At 44.2% G+C, this 15,463-nt stretch overlaps 1 protein-coding gene across 2 annotated transcripts in view; it reads left to right on the top strand.

Moving 5' to 3' along the window:
- The window catches only part of ADAMTS9 (ADAM metallopeptidase with thrombospondin type 1 motif 9), an 80,842-nt gene that overhangs the window by 20,301 nt on the left and 45,078 nt on the right, over positions 1–15,463 (top strand). The window contains exons 10-16 of one of the 2 annotated variants that reach the window (XM_083869127.1): positions 197–301; positions 4,758–4,903; positions 10,672–10,853; positions 10,958–11,094; positions 12,205–12,322; positions 12,586–12,681; positions 15,246–15,412. In XM_083869127.1, coding sequence (XP_083725253.1) covers positions 197–301; positions 4,758–4,903; positions 10,672–10,853; positions 10,958–11,094; positions 12,205–12,322; positions 12,586–12,681; positions 15,246–15,412 — 951 coding nt within the window. Of the gene's footprint in view, positions 1–193; positions 302–4,757; positions 4,904–10,671; positions 10,854–10,957; positions 11,095–12,204; positions 12,323–12,585; positions 12,682–15,245; positions 15,413–15,463 lie in introns of both variants that reach the window. The other variant, XM_083869128.1, reaches the window with a different exon arrangement.

The raw sequence follows: 15,463 nt of genomic DNA, 5'->3' as shown, positions 1-15,463 counted from the left end.
CTTATTTTCCTGGTTTTGCCAGAGCAAAATAAGGTCTCCTGGGGTTGGATGAATGGCAGACTCACAATCCATCAACTTACTGTCAAGCTTGTGAGTTAATGATAAATCCTAGGGGGATAATTTCATATAGGATCATCTGTCTGGTAAGGCATGTGGCACATATTTAATGTTTTGATCTCTGCAATCACTTAAGCAGATGCAGTGTCGGCGGCTTTGGTGTATCAACGTCGATGGTGCTCACAAGGGATGTCGAACCCAACACACACCTTGGGCTGATGGGACTGAATGTGAGCCTGGAAAGGTCTGTAATACCTGGTGGCTCTATTTCCTTGGGCTAAGGCTGAGCATATCAGTCAAAATTATCTTACCCTAATGCCAGTTGTGTGGGGCACAGCTCTGACTGAACTGATGGAAGCCCAGAGCAGCTCGATGTGTTTTAAGCCTAGTGGTGCCTGGGACATCTCCAGCCCAAATAACGTGATTAAAGTCAACTGCTTGTCATAACATTGTTTAAAGCAGATATTCCTTCTGGAGACCTTATCTTTTTAAATTAATGCCCTTGAGTGAACTTCTGAGCAAAACTTTTGCAAAGCTTCCCTAAGCTTTTGTTAGAAATTGCCTATGTGATGTAAGCAATTAGTAATTCTGTGTAACATAAATTTGTCAGCTGGCTTCTCATCTTGACAACTTCGGTGTAAAATATAGAATTGGTTGACATTTTCCATATGGAACATTTTCATCAGTAATTCATAGAAACTTTCCATTTCCATGTGCAATGTTAATTTCCAGCTAGCATTGTGGTTTCTAGGATAAGTATTTAATTTTTAGTTCTTCGTATCTGTAGAAAAATACTTGAGAGGATTTTTCTTTTATTGAGATACTGAAGCTTTTGAATAAAAATGCTAACTGGTTCTTACCATTTGTGTCTGAATTTATATTCTCCATCTGTGTCTAGCAAAAATAGTGTGGTGTTATTCTACACGGTATAGCTTAAAATTTTGCTTTTCTGGCTCTTAAGATCATTAATAATAATAATGTTTTCTTTAGAAAGAGTCAGAGTTTTAAATCATAGTCTCTCAAATGTACTTTAATAAAAATTCTGGATGCTATTTTAAATACAGTTTTCCATACAGGCTGTGGAACTCTTTGGAAATTTATCTTTTGATGCATGTGCCTGAAAACTCAATTGTTCAGTGGCACTTGACTGATTTCCTTCAGGACAATGAGCATCGTGTTTTTGCCTTCGTTTCTTAGGGAGAAGGATTTTTTTTAATGGTTGAGAATGTGCAGTAGAGATGTAATTGGAATGTCTAATGTTTTTGTGTAAAATCCCCATTTTGAGTGTAGGTATCTGCAGAGTCCCTGTGCCTTGAGACCTTGTGCCCTCAACTACTCTGTTGGTGAGCTTGGGATCTGCTCACTGCTGAAAGATCAGCAATAACTTTGAAATTTTCTTGAAATTCCAAAAATCTGGGCTGCAGCAAACCTGCACTTAGCCTTGGGTATGACCAGAGTGGTGTGCAAACAGCAGCAGCTGAGCAGATCAGCACCCCCTCAGAGCCACCCCATGTCATGCAGTGTCCAGCTGCATGGTTCTTAATAAAGACTGTGTGAGCAAAAACATTTCAGGCCACAAACTTAGACAATCTGACAAGTTTAGACAAACTAGGCAAGTGTGATCTGAACATCTCAGCTGAGAGCAGATGGGTTCTTAAGAAAAGCTAATGCAGCCCACTTGTGTTTGGGCATTTAAATGTGTTCTCACCAAAGGGCTTTATGGAGTAGTTTTTCTGTCTGTGTGTTCATCTAACACAAGCTTGAAGTTTGGATCATCATAAACTCTGTCCTTGGTATTTATTTACTTGGTCTTATAAAGTGATGAGGTGCAAGTCTGAAGTGCTTTTCCTTGGAATAAATTGCTACTTTGGTACTTTGCTGTGGCCAGGAGCCCTGTCAAACTGCTACTTGCTGACTAATGCCTCAAGGCTGCATGTTTACAGCCCGTGCTGTATGGGTTGGCAGATGGAGAAAATACCATACCATTTTTTATGGAGATATCTTTGGAAATAAGAGAGCCTGAATAGCTAAAAAAAAATGATCTAGCTAAAACTATTGGAATGCAGATTTAACTGGGCTCTAAATTTACTCTTAAATCAAGGGCATTAAAAAACATGGGAATATTAACTTAAGCATATTTTGCATGTGAGGACACTGAATCTGATACTGCTAAATCAAGCCATAAGCCCAGCCCAAGGTCTGGCTTTGCTGGTGATGGTTTTACCATGTTCCACAGAACCAGCTCATTGTTGGGTGGACATAAATCTCTGAAAGAAGATAAAGGGGGTTGTAACTTTGGACCACTCTCGTGGTTTTCAGCTGTTTAAAGAATGGTAACAGAAGAGCAGATGAACAGTAATGATTTGTGTCTGCTGCCCTGTGGCAGCAGGTATTGTGTCTGTTTTGCATGCATGGAACTGCACAGCCCCTTCTGCCCCCTGCTACTCCATTCAGTCAGCCAGCCAAATCAATGATGGGAGCTGGATTTGGGGAATTATCTGGAACTCCAGTGGCAAGACAAAGGAAAGGAAAGTCTGCTGTAATGTCTTCCATCCCTGCCAGTGCTCTCCAGCTCCACTGTGTGTCTAAGATATTTTGAATTTGCTCCAGACAATCTGCCTTTTATTCTCTTCATTCTGTGAACTGTAAGCTTATAGGAAAGAGGACCCTGGCAGGCTTTTTAGTCTTTCTGCTGTATCTCAACATAGAAATTATTTTTAAAATACAAAAGGCACAAAGGTTGCACAGCCAGACTGTTCGCAGTGTGGTTCCAAGAAGCACCATTACGTTTTCATAAAATAATCTTGGTATTTATTTAAAACAGCTGCTCTTTTCCCCTGCTTTGCTTTACCATCAACTCCACACCCCAAATTTTTAATAAAATCAATGGATGTAGATGACTTCCTGGTTAATACTCAACCATGGGATGGGAGACACATAGGTCATGTCACGGTCTGTTAGCTGTGTTCATTCACTAGTTAGCTATTCAGTCATCTTCTCTGGGTCAGTGGTGCCAGGCATGACTCTGGTTAGATATTTAGCTGTGAGCATCAACCTTGCTGTGAGAAGTTCTCCACTGGGACAGCACTGTTGGATTGATGTCATGTATTTCTGTTGTTTAGTGATAGCAGTCAGGCCTCTTTGGACCTGTATAGGAACCCCGACCTTCAGGTTTTCGACCTCTAAATGCCAGGAGGAGTTGTGTGTTGTAAGGGTTTGTCCTGCAGCAAAGAAACAGGCATTTTAGCTGACTTTATTGCTGTCCTTTACTGTAGCAGATGGGTTTTAGTCATCTTTATCTGGGAAATCAGATCTTTAAGATGAAGGCAAATCTAGGGCATTTTGCAGCCTAAAGACTGTGCTTGTCTCTGAGCAAACACCACTTGCAGGACTCAAATTATGAGCTCTTCAGCTGTCCTGCAGGCCATGTCTGTGGGCAAATGCACCTGAGATCAGCTTTCTTCATCAGCAAAGCTATGTTGCAAGTCAGCTTTCATGGGCAAAAGGCGGCCCATGTGCTGCAGAGCTGGTGTCCTGTGGGATGCACAACCCCTGACAGCTTGATTCTGCTCTGCTTTCCTAGATAGCTTTATCCAAGGTAGTTCCTAAGAGTGTCTAAAAAAGCAGGATGGGCTTGTAGTTGTCTTGACACAACCTTGTTGTACTATTAGTGGAAGGGCTGGAAAAACAAGGTGCATCAGCAAATTCAACCCTGTTCCCTTAAAGATCATCAGATCTGAACAGCACCTGGTGCACAGAAATACTGCAAGAGAATATTTTAGTGTTGCTCTCTACCTGTAGTCTGTAGTCTCTTCTAATCTGTGAGCAATCAGCAATGTTTGGGCTTCCTATAATTACAAAGATACAAAGATTTAGGCATCTGCATGTCTCTGGGTTTAAATCAACTGTAGCAAGCACTGTTCACTCAGAGGGGACATTTTTTCATCTACTCTGGTGAGGCCAGAAGGTGACTTTTCCCTAGACCTCACTTATTCAGAAGTCTGTGTAGTCCATCTGGTAAACACAGGACACAAAGGACCCAATTTATACCATGAAAATAGGGATGGGGGCTTGCCAAGGTAACTTAATCCAGTTTTCCAAACGAAAGAAAACGAGTCATAGCTGGAAAACAGAAGTGTAGACCAGGTCTTGGCAAGTGTCATGTTATGTCTGAGTGTAAAAAAAAAAACCCACTTGAGGCTGAGGAATTAATTTTTCTATTTTTGCCTTTTGGATTTGGAAGTTTTCTGCACTGGGTAGCTATGAGGAGGTTTGAGTTTTCCCTGGTGTTTCTCCTCATTGCCTGTCCCCTCCCCTGACACAGCACAGTTTCTCCAGCTCTCCAGGAAATTAGATAGAACAGCTTTTTGAAAAGCCAGTGCTGTGAGCTTGCTGTGCTGCTTAGCACCAGTAAATAGGGAATATTCAGTGGTTTCTGTTGTCCTCAGTCTTCATCCCATAAATCATTTCATGGACTCAGCACCTTGCGTTCACTTTGCCATTTAAGGATGTGGAGAAAGAAAAATATGGGGGCGACAGACAAGATATAAAATAGTTCAGTTTAATTTGATCACAAAACCATTGTGGGTGGCTGAGAAATGAGCGAGGCTGAGTCTCATTGCCCAGGCTGGTCACTCTCAGTTGCCTGGAATGTGAAGCAGCACAATCTCACCTTTGCCCTGTCTCTCCTTCACGTGCAGCACTGCAGGTTTGGGATGTGTGTGCCCAAGGAGCGAGAGGCGCCGGTGACAGATGGAGCCTGGGGCACCTGGAGCCCCTTCGGGACCTGCTCGAGGACCTGCGGCGGCGGCATAAAGACGGCGATCCGGGAGTGTAACAGGCCCGAGTGAGTGACTGGGGGGAGCTGACAGAGGGGGAAAAGCAGTTTGTGCTTTGGCTGGCCCCAGTCCTTGTGGGCACCAAGGACAGGGGGCTCTGCCCTGGGGATGGGTGGCTTTGCCCGGCGTGGGTGAGGCAGGATCTGGTCATTGGTGTGTGGGTGAAGTGCTCTAAAAAGAGATCCCTTCAAGGGTGAGGGATAAAAAGCTGATACCTCCATGGGTTTATTGCCTCCTGTTTTCCTGGAGGCACAGCTGGGGTCCCACTTGCAGAGGTGTTTTTCTTTCTCCAAAGCTGTAATTCAGAGAGGAGTGAGAAAGGAAGGAGCCTTCCTTTTGCACCACTTTACCCCTGCTTTGGTTGCTTTTGCAGCTGTTCCTACAGGCCTTTATAATAAAGTTTTTTACTGTTTTATTCCTGCTTTGTCTGGTTTTGCAGTTTTTGGCTGCTTTTGCAGCTGATCCTTTATACAGTTACAAATCAGCTGGTGCAGACTAGCCAAGCCTCAGCAGAAATCTGTGCCCCATTAAAAAGTGGCACTCAAAAATGTTTGCTATCAGCCTGGAATGCAAAATCCTGCACCCTTTGAAATGGCAGGGAATTTTGCTGTGGGCTTCAAGGAGACAAATATGTAGCTGGTGCAATAGTAATAGCTTGAGCAACTGGTATGAAAGCAGCCTGTTTGTGTAAATTGTGAATTTCTGTTTAATTGTCTTGCAGAAGAAGGAGTGGGCAGGAGGCTTTCTGGGCTTTTGTTTGGAACTGAGATACAGAGAGGAGAGGGGTCTGTGGGGTCTTAAAAAGATTCCTATTTCTCATCACTGGTGTTGGATGGTTTATTGCCAAGGAAATTGCCACTAGGGATGTGCCAGTGATAGTTTCATCACTGGTAATGGGAGTAGGGAGAGCTTATACCTGTGACACTGGTGGTGTAGTAACAGGAGAGGCTGCTCAGCACAGCTGGGCAAGTGTCAAAAGTTGAGGCTGAGAGAGTAGGACACCAACACGTTAATTAAAACAATGCTAAGAAAAACACAAGTGGGAAGGGCTCTCCTCTGGCTGTGCTGAGTCAGCACACTCCATATGGTCTTCAGTAGCCATGGAAAGACAAAAACAAAGCATCTTTCCAGCTCTGCTGCTGAAACTTTGGATCCTGTCAGCAAGAGGTATTCATGTCTTCTGAGAGGCATCTATTCAGACTGATAGCTTTTTGTGATAGAAAATCTCCTTTATCCTAAAGGCTAACCAGGGGATTTGAAATTCCATCTTCCCTGATGGAAGCTTGTGGTTTGTATCCTGGTGCTTCAGTAGGTGTATTGCTGTGGCTGGGATTTGCAAAAGCACCTAAACACACTCGGCACCAAGCTGCCCAAGAAATCCTTATAATTGATAGTGGCTGTTTTCCAGGCCCCCTTTCCTGAGCCTTGTGCTGGCACTGGCCTCTCTTCTCCAGCCCCTCACAAGGTCTCTGTGAGGAGTGGTCTGTCCTGGCACCATCTAAAGAGCTTTCCACTGATTGCTGGTTTGTGCCTGTAAGTTGACACCATAGTGTGAGCTCCCACCACCTGTGTCCCCATTATCGTGGGGCTGCTAAAACGGTGCAAATGGATGAGATGAGGCCCCACTGGACACTCTCTTGCCTTTTCCCCTCCTCAAAGTACTTCAAAAAGAGACTGTTTCTCCTCTGTTGTAGAAGGCAGCAAACACAACCCAGTATCTCCAGTAAGGTCTGAAATAATTCTCAATAAATCTTTTCTGTTCAAAGACGGTTTAACTTTTTAAAGTTCTTTTCTGTGCATGGTGATCTGGGGTGGGATCCATTCCCTCCATAGTAGAGAATATAAAGCTGCAGCTCCTGCCTTTCTTTGTAGAGTGCTGTGACACCTACATGGATGAGTATCCTGCAGGGATGCAGGAAGAGAGCTGTAAGCCTCTGGAATGGCAACAGACTGTTTTGACATACCCTTAAAGAATGTGTTTGCTAAACAGACCAGACCCTTCCCACTGAGATTGCCCACATGGGAATTTGAGCCTGGCTGGTGGACAAAGCCCATGGCTGCAATGCATCATCAGAGGGTCTGTGGTGCAAGCCCTGGTTTTCAAAGAAAGACAGTGTTGCAGAATTATGGGAGAGGGCCTATTTGATAAGATGTCAATACCAGAAGCCCTGTTTTCAGGAATGGTTTTTTGGATGGGGAACTGTTATCTCTGGATGTGAGTCAGATCACATTTGTGTTTTAGTCCATCACAGACGTATCCACCTGTGCTGAAAACTGTTTGAGACTGACACATACAGAAAACTGTGCTAGCCACCAACCAATTCCAAGTCCTAGGGCTTCCTGGAATGCAGGGAAGGATATTTCAAACTGATGTGTGCACACTGGAGCTTCACAGATTTTTCTGCAGTGACACATGAGCACAGGTACATGGGCAAATGTGCAAATGAACACATGTGGCCTGAAATTAATTCTCCTGGGAGTTTTCCTTGTGACAACCTCAGTGCTCCCAGACAGAACTGCTGCCCATGGAGCAGATGCAAAGCACCCCCAAAACAGCACTTCTTGGCAGGGTGTTTGTACCTGGTGCTCCTGGACTGCTAGGAGCTGCCTCAAAATCTGCATGTGAGAATGCTCAAGGTGATGGATTAAGCATCATTTATTTCAGAACTGTTTGGGTGGGAATGGGGATGAGACCCCATCATTCCCTGGGCCTGAGAGTTTCTGGGCTGCTGGGAGGAGTGCAGTGGGTCTGGGGTGTGTGCAGGAGCTTGTCAGGGGAATGATACTGCATTGAAAGTGAGTCCATGCTGGCTGCTAATTGGTCAAATAGATGATTCAGAGAGAAGGGAGATGGAAGCAAAACAAGGAGGTTTCTATGCATGTACTGCTCTCCCTTCTGTCTCTGTGGTACATAGCTGATGATCCATAAAAATATTATACAGAATGAAGTATGCTGTATTTCTTCATGACACTGAAAATCGATGTTATATGAGGGTGACTTATTTTTCAGGGTCAGCTCTTTCTGTCCCTCAGATTCTATGAGAAGCAATGCTGGTTAAAAACACTCTGAAACTGTCAGGAGAGTTTGGAGCTGTTTTTAAATGTCAGAAATGTGAGTGTGTTTCGGCCCCCAGCACTGTCTGCAAGGAGATTTACTGCCATGGTTACAAAGCTGACAGTTTGCAACATGGTAGCAGGCTTTAGCATCCTTCAGTTTGTGGTGTGTCCATGTGTCAGTGTTATATCAATCTCAGGGGTCATGTCTAGAGAAGAGAAAACAAAATAGTAGCTTGGGATATTTGGATTTTATCAGACATATCTTTAAAAAAATGATTTCTGCATGTTCTCCATGTTCTCCTAAGAGTTTCATTTTAGTAAAATTGATTTATATTGGGAGCAATGTGGTTGCCATAAAAATTTTATAATTGCATTTTTTAAAAAAAACAAATGTCTGCTTAAATGTTTGTGTAACTCAGGGGCTTTGTCAAACTGCAACAATTCTGCAGAGGTACAAATGCTTTTGAAGTGAAAATGCTGGATCCTGTTAATTCCCCCATGAATGACTCAGACTCACCCAGGTCTGGAGCTGCTGCTGCCGTGATTAAGAAGTTTCCCTGTGTGCTGTGTAGTAAGATGGTTGAGGTGTCTCTTTGTAGCTGGAGGCAGCTCATGTGCCTGCATGGGAGTAGTCCTGGGATGGGCTCTGGTATTGGGAAACCCCCAGCAATTGCCATTGTGCCTTCAAGGCAAGGAGGAGTTTGGGCTGTGTCTGCAGGGGCTGCTGTGCTGGGATAGCCCTGGAGCTGTCCCAGGTGCAGTCAAGTTCGTTCTTTGAAGTTGTTTGTCACAACAAAGTGGACAGCAGACTAAATCAGTAAAAACCAGGTTTAGACTTACTCCTCCTAGGAACTGTAAAAGTGTAAAATCAGTCTGTAATCAGGAATCTGCAGTGGGCAGTGTGCAGTTGCTTGGGCTTTTTATCACCTGTACTTGCTTAATTGCACACACCAGAAACCTTTATAAGTGACAGGTATTTCACTTCCAAATGGCATGTGGGAGCAGCCCTCAGAGCAGGTCTTTGTAGCTATTGCTCAGGGCTGTGCCTGAGGACAAATCATACCCCGTGACATTTAGGATAGGACTAGAGGGGTCTGCACCACAGCAGTGAGGAGCTCAGTGACTGGAGGATGCTGGCAGGAAAAATCCCATGTAGCTGGTGGTGGTCAGCATGTCACCTGCAGCTGCTCAAGGAGGCAACTCCTTCTGCCAAACCTGATGGGGTGGTGGGAAGTCTGCCTGCCTTTCCTGGTTTTGCAGGCAATCTTTTGGCAAGGGCAAGCTGTTCTGTGCTTCTGTCTCTCATTTGTTTCACAGGAGCTCTTGCAACTTGAGTCACAACAAGTTTTTGAGTGTAAGAGTGGAGAATTGTTATTTGTTATAACAAATTTTTATTTGTGGGAGAAAAGGCACTGCTGGGCTTCCTGGGTGGTGGAGATGCAGAGATACAAAAAAAACTTGTTCAGCTGCAGGAACTTGTTGACTCACTGTGTGTAGAGACCATTGTGCATGTGCAGGGGGGTTCAGGCCCTTTTGTTAGAGGTGCTGGCTGCATGCAACATGGAGATCTCATGGTGAGCATCTCTGTTTTGAGGGAAGGGGTGGTTCTTATCACTCATTCATCTTGAAGGGTTCTCCAAGTGTGCCAACCTTGTGTGTGTTCCTTCCTGGCTGAGCTCCAAGGGAAGGAGCATTCTGCCAGCATCCCTGGGGCACTGATGGGTGCCTGATCCCCAGGCAAAGCAGAGCTGATCCTGAAGATCAGCCTTGGAAGGCAGGAGTTGTGGGTGCCAGGATGTTGGAGCAACAGGCAAGTTGCTCTTCTGACTGCACTTCTTGCTAGTGCAGGCACTCATATTTCAGGGGGTAGGTAGAAGATGTAGGTTTGGTGGTTATTTTGATGTGCAGCTCATTCTTGCACCACTGCTGGCAGCAGATGGAATGGGAGAGGCTCTTTCAGTCCCCAGAGTGATGTTCTCCAGCAAGGGCTTCATCTACATATAAGAAAAATAGTTTTGTGACTACAGCCCTGAATCTGTGAATCAGGAAAGTTAAGATGATAGCTTCTCCTAGGTTTATCCACTGGGTTTTATGTGGCCTGGATGGAATCTCTCTTCCCAGTTTATACCAGTGTCATCCTGCTATAGAATGGGAGTAAGCTTTTTATTGGCCATCTTTGGTGCTTTCTGGAATATATGGAGGTAAAAAAGTTGTTTCAAAGTGCTTGGCATTACAATTTCTAACATTTGGGGCTAGAAATCCTGAAGGACTAAGTGTTGCCTGACCTTTCAGCCTCTGCAGGGAAGGAACCCTTTTCTCCTGTTATGTTCAGTTATTTGCAGCCCACTGCATCAAAGGCAGATTGTCATGAAATCCATAGGACTGATGGGGTTGTAAGGAGACATGGCCTGAGTGGGATCTCTCAGTATGAAAATAAATCCTCAGGTGGGGAAGAAGATGTTGCTCTTCCTCTCTGGTTTCTCTCACTACCATGGCATCCATTGGAAAGCAAATACTCTCTTTTTCATATGTTTTTATTGCAAATGTGGGTTTTTTTGTTAGACACCAGCATAGCATTTCCTGCTTGTCAACCTGGGGTATTAATTAGAGATACACACAAAGACAGAGCCCACAAAACGGTGTTGCAAATCCTGACTGTACTGAACAGGTTGCAGAATTGCAATTCCACCTCATTTGCAGCCCGGTGTTGTTTCTGCAGACCCAAAAACGGTGGGAAATACTGCGTGGGCCGTCGCATGAAGTTTAAATCCTGCAACACAGAACCGTGCTCAAAGCTGAAGAAGGATTTCCGGGATGAGCAGTGCGCCGACTTCGACGGGAAACACTTCAACATCAATGGGCTGCCCACGAACGTGCGCTGGGTTCCCAAATACAGCGGCAGTAAGTGCCTGGGGGGATGGGATGCAGATCCTGCCTCCTGGATTGCTGCCTGGGGGTGAGGGTGTTCAGATAACGTGCTCCTGGTCTCCCTCCCTCCCCCGCAGTCCTGATGAAGGATCGGTGCAAGCTGTTCTGCCGGGTGGCGGGGAACACAGCCTACTACCAGCTGCGGGACCGCGTCATCGACGGGACGCCCTGCGGCCCCGACACCAACGACATCTGCGTGCAGGGCCTCTGCCGGGTAATCACTGTCCCTCCTCTGCACCACAGTTCTGCAGGGCAGGCTGGTGCTTCTGCACCCTGCTCCAGGCAGTTCTCAGCGTGTCCTCGTCACTCAGAGGGTGCCAGCAGGGTCTGCAGGCTCTGTAAGCCTCAAATGGTCTGAAATTTGTGCCAGCCTCCAGATTTGCCCAAGAGCCACACATGGAATCATAAGATCACTTAGGTTGGAAAAGACCTTTGAAGTCAAGTCCAGCCATTAATGCAGCACTGCCAAGTCCACCACTAAACCAGGTCCCCAAGTGCCATATCTCCCACCACTAAACCATGTCCCCAGGTGCCATATCTCTCACCACTAAACCATGTCCCCAGGTGCCATATGTAAGCCATATTAGATGTCTTCTAATACCACCAGAGAGGGTGACTCCCACCACTGCCCGGAGCAGCCTGCTCCAATGTTTGACAACCTTTTTGGTGAAGAATTATTTGCTAATATCAAATCTAAACCTCCTCTGTTGAACATGAGGCTGTTTTCTCTTGTCCTGTTGCTTGTTATCTGTGAGAAGAGCCTGACCCCCACCTGGCCCTAACTTCCTTTCGGGTAGTTTTAGAGAGTGAGAAAGTCTTTCCTGAGCCTCTTCTTCTCCAGTCTGAGCTTCCCAGACCCTTCAGCCACTCTTCATCTTACTCTAGACCATTCACCAGCTCTTCTTGGGACACACTCAAGTGGAAGATGTTTCCACATCTGCCCTAAGTTCCTGAGGGCTGTGGAGTCTCAGCCTAAATCCTAGTGTTGCTTCCTTCTGTGCTTTGCCCCAGTTCATCCTGATCAGACCCCAGAGCCCTACATTTCCATTTACAATTGTTCTTTGCACTTTTCTTTATGGGAACCTTCATGTATTACCTGGTGCAGACAGTTGTTCTGATTCTTGCTTTGTAAAAAAGCCTTTTGTTGTAAAACCTTGTGGGATGGCCACACTGTAAATCAGTGGAAAAATGTGGGGAAGCAAACCAGCTTATCTCACAGCAGCCTTTTGCATACATAGCTTTTGTGTGCCTTAATTAGGAGATTTGTCAATGCTGTTCTAGTCTGTATTTGCTCACTCTATTTTTTTCTATTTTTCTCTTAAAGCAAGCTGGATGTGATCATGTGCTGAATTCAAAAGCAAGAAGAGATAAATGTGGTGTTTGTGGTGGGGATAATTCTTCATGCAAAACTGTTGCAGGCACATTTAACACGGTGCATTATGGTAAGAATCTGTTGCTAAAAACTTTATAGTGAAAAATGTGTGTCTATAAAAGCCATTATGACACTTAATCTACAAAAACACTGATGTAAAACACAAAATCCTTCTAGCTATAGTATATTCCGTTTTATAACTATTTATGCTATCCCTAAATGAAAAGTATCAGCTTGTGTAATGTGAGGTAACTTAGCTCATTTCCCTTTCCCTGTAGAAAACAAATCAAATGCCTGTGTAATAGCCTTGACTTTCTGTTGAATCTTTCCTAGGTTATAACGTCGTGGTTCGCATCCCAGCTGGTGCCACGAATATTGATGTGCGTCAGCACAGTTACTCAGGGAAACCAGAGGATGACAACTACCTGGGTGAGTTGTACTCCATATTTCAATCCAGAAATCTGCTTGGTTGTCTGGTTGTTGTGATATATCTACTGGCAGCTCTCCACTAGGGAGGTTGAAGAATTCATGTTTTCTTGGTGAGAATTTTTCTGTCTGCCAAACATTCAGCCTTATCTTCTTCATTTTTTTTCTTGTTCGTGCCATCCTAGATGCAAAGTTTCGGAGGTTCACCAGTTATAAAAAATATTCCCTTAGGGTGTATCTAGGGCTGTGAAGGACTGTTGAGCCTGGGTGGGAGCTGAGGGGAAAAAAAGTTGGGAGCCAAACAGGATTCTGAGCTCTGCTGGAGTCTCCTCACTGCAACTTTATCTCTGCTGTCACCATGCTTTGTTGTCCTGAAAGATGTTTGTGCAAACACATACAAAGAGAAGTTATTTTCTGTTCTTCTGAGAATAATAATTCTGATTTCACTTAGAGTGAGGCCTTCTTGTCCTTTCCTGATAGTGACATGTAACTGTAAAGAAATACCCTGCATCAAAGATGTTGGTTTGATTTAAACCTAACAGTAACTTGGCCTTTGCTGTCGGACTTTAATAGTTGCTATTTTCTCTAATCTGTGGCTGTGTCTTTAGGGGCAGATAAAAATGTTTGTGGTGCTGTGTTGACCACTCTGTTACGTGCACATATATGCTGTTAGCATGGCCATGAGTGTCTTTTTCACCATGATCACTAACTCACCCCCTAGATAGTTCTGTTTGGTTATTCAATAGCAGAGATAATACAAATGAACATCATGACTTATGTTACATTTGCCAGTTGAAGGTTGATTTTGCCATTAAGTCCTGTTTGGGGTCTCTCAGAGTCTCTGATCCTCCTCTTTTGCACACCCTGTGCCTTGCACCACCAGCTGTGTTCCAGTAGCACAGGGTCCTGTACTTATATCTTTGAACAGGACACTTCATCTTGTTCTAACTCAACAAATTATATATATAACTAGGTATGTTAAACCTATAACTAAGTATGTATAACCTATAACTAGGTATGTTAAAAAGGGGAGCTGGCTGGTGGCCCCTAGTCCATAAAAGGTAAAAGTACTAATTTGAGTACAAGTATCAGAGACTACCATGCACCAAAAGGAGGCAATGCTGACAGCCTTGGCTGTTGCTCTGAAATGCCATCCATGTGGCTGGACCCTTCACTGAGGCAAAAAGTTGAGGTGGTGCAGCATGAATGCACATCAACACCAAAAAAAAAAAAAAAACATTACTGAAGTCTCAGAGTTTTCTGTCTTGGAGGAGAAAGCCAAATTTTATTTTTCCTCTTTCCTGGAAAAAACAATCCTCCTGATGTTGTGCCTATTCAAACTGGTTCACCCCAGAAGGTGCCCCAAACTTCTCAGCTCTTCTTGGAGGGCCTTTAATCTTCTTGGGAAACAACAAAGTCAAATCTTCTTTAATGTTGCTTTAATATTGCTGGGAAAGGATCTCTTCACATTAGGCCTGACTGGAAGCAAATGAGAAGTGTGCATGTGTCCACTTACTTTGCAGCTCACTGAGTGTGAAATCTTGGGCCCTCAGTTACTGTGAACCTTGTAGTTGCTTAACAATTTAGGAGGAATTTGATGTTGTCATCAAGTCCAAGATGTACTTACTGTTATAGGAGATATAGTAAAAGAGAAGGAATCCTTTAATGAGTTTTACTACTGCCTAATAACATTAAAACTTCCAAAGTGTGAAACCTGGTTGAGTGTAGCCTCTGCTTTGTGAGGTTTTCTCCATCTATGTCTGTTTGCTACTGAGCAGTGTTTTGCTTCATTATCTCTCCTCATTTGTTGGAAAAACCTTCCCTTTGGTGTTTTGGTGTTTAGATTTTTCAGTACAGGGGCTTTTTAGTAACGTAGCTGTGATGGGTGAAATGGTGGGGAAACTAACTTAGGAAATTAGCTACATAATCGCATTAGTGTGAAGTTGTGCAGCAGACTGCTGTTTTCAGGAAACTGTTCCTTTTATAAAGCATTTAGGCTTTAAGCCTCCAGTGCTCTCACATACCTTAAGATGTGGAATAATAAAAAGTATGGGGGCAAGAGGGAGAGGGAGACAAAGGGGGAGATACTGACCAAACTCCCTGTAATTATATACTAGAAAATTATGTTTAGGTAATGAAGCTGCATACATTTACCCTAAGAACACACCTGGAAACACCAGGGAAGCCACCCTACCCACACAGCTAATGAAAAGGTTTGGGCAGGATTATTTCTGTGGTGTATGTGGAGATACAGCCTATGTGTGCTCCTTGCAGCAGCCAGCCCAGAATACCTTCTGGATATCTCTGCGTTGGGTTTTGGATGAACTGTTTAGCAACAACTTCAAGAATTCAGCCTTCATTTTTAGGAGGCTTTCCAGTGGAAAAAGGAGAAGGCACAATGTCTGCAAGAGCTCTGCTGCTCACTTTACATTCTTTTTGTTTGAGAGTGCCAGTGGGCTTTTCCCCCCACCCCAAGGGAAAGGAGCACTGAGAGCACATGACTCACGTTGTTATGTACGTATGAGTTAATTCTGCCTCTTTAGTTCTTGTTTTTTGCACCTATGCAGCCTTATCTAACAGTCAAGGAGACTTTATATTAAATGGAGACTTTGTCGTCAGTATGTTTAAAAGGGAAATCAAAGTTGGGAATGCTGTGATCGAATACAGCGGCTCCGATAATAATGTTGAAAGGATTAATTCTACAGATCGGATCGAGCAAGAAATAACACTTCAGGTGAAGTATATTTTGTGTGTATGGACAAGTCTGCCCAGCACTGTTGGACTG

The sequence above is a fragment of the Zosterops lateralis genome, assembly GCF_965231275.1.
Source record: "Zosterops lateralis genome assembly, chromosome: 11".
Taxonomy (NCBI): domain Eukaryota; kingdom Metazoa; phylum Chordata; class Aves; order Passeriformes; family Zosteropidae; genus Zosterops; species Zosterops lateralis.
The sequence above is the reverse complement of the archived record's forward strand: the minus strand, read 5'-3'. Positions and strand labels throughout refer to the sequence as shown.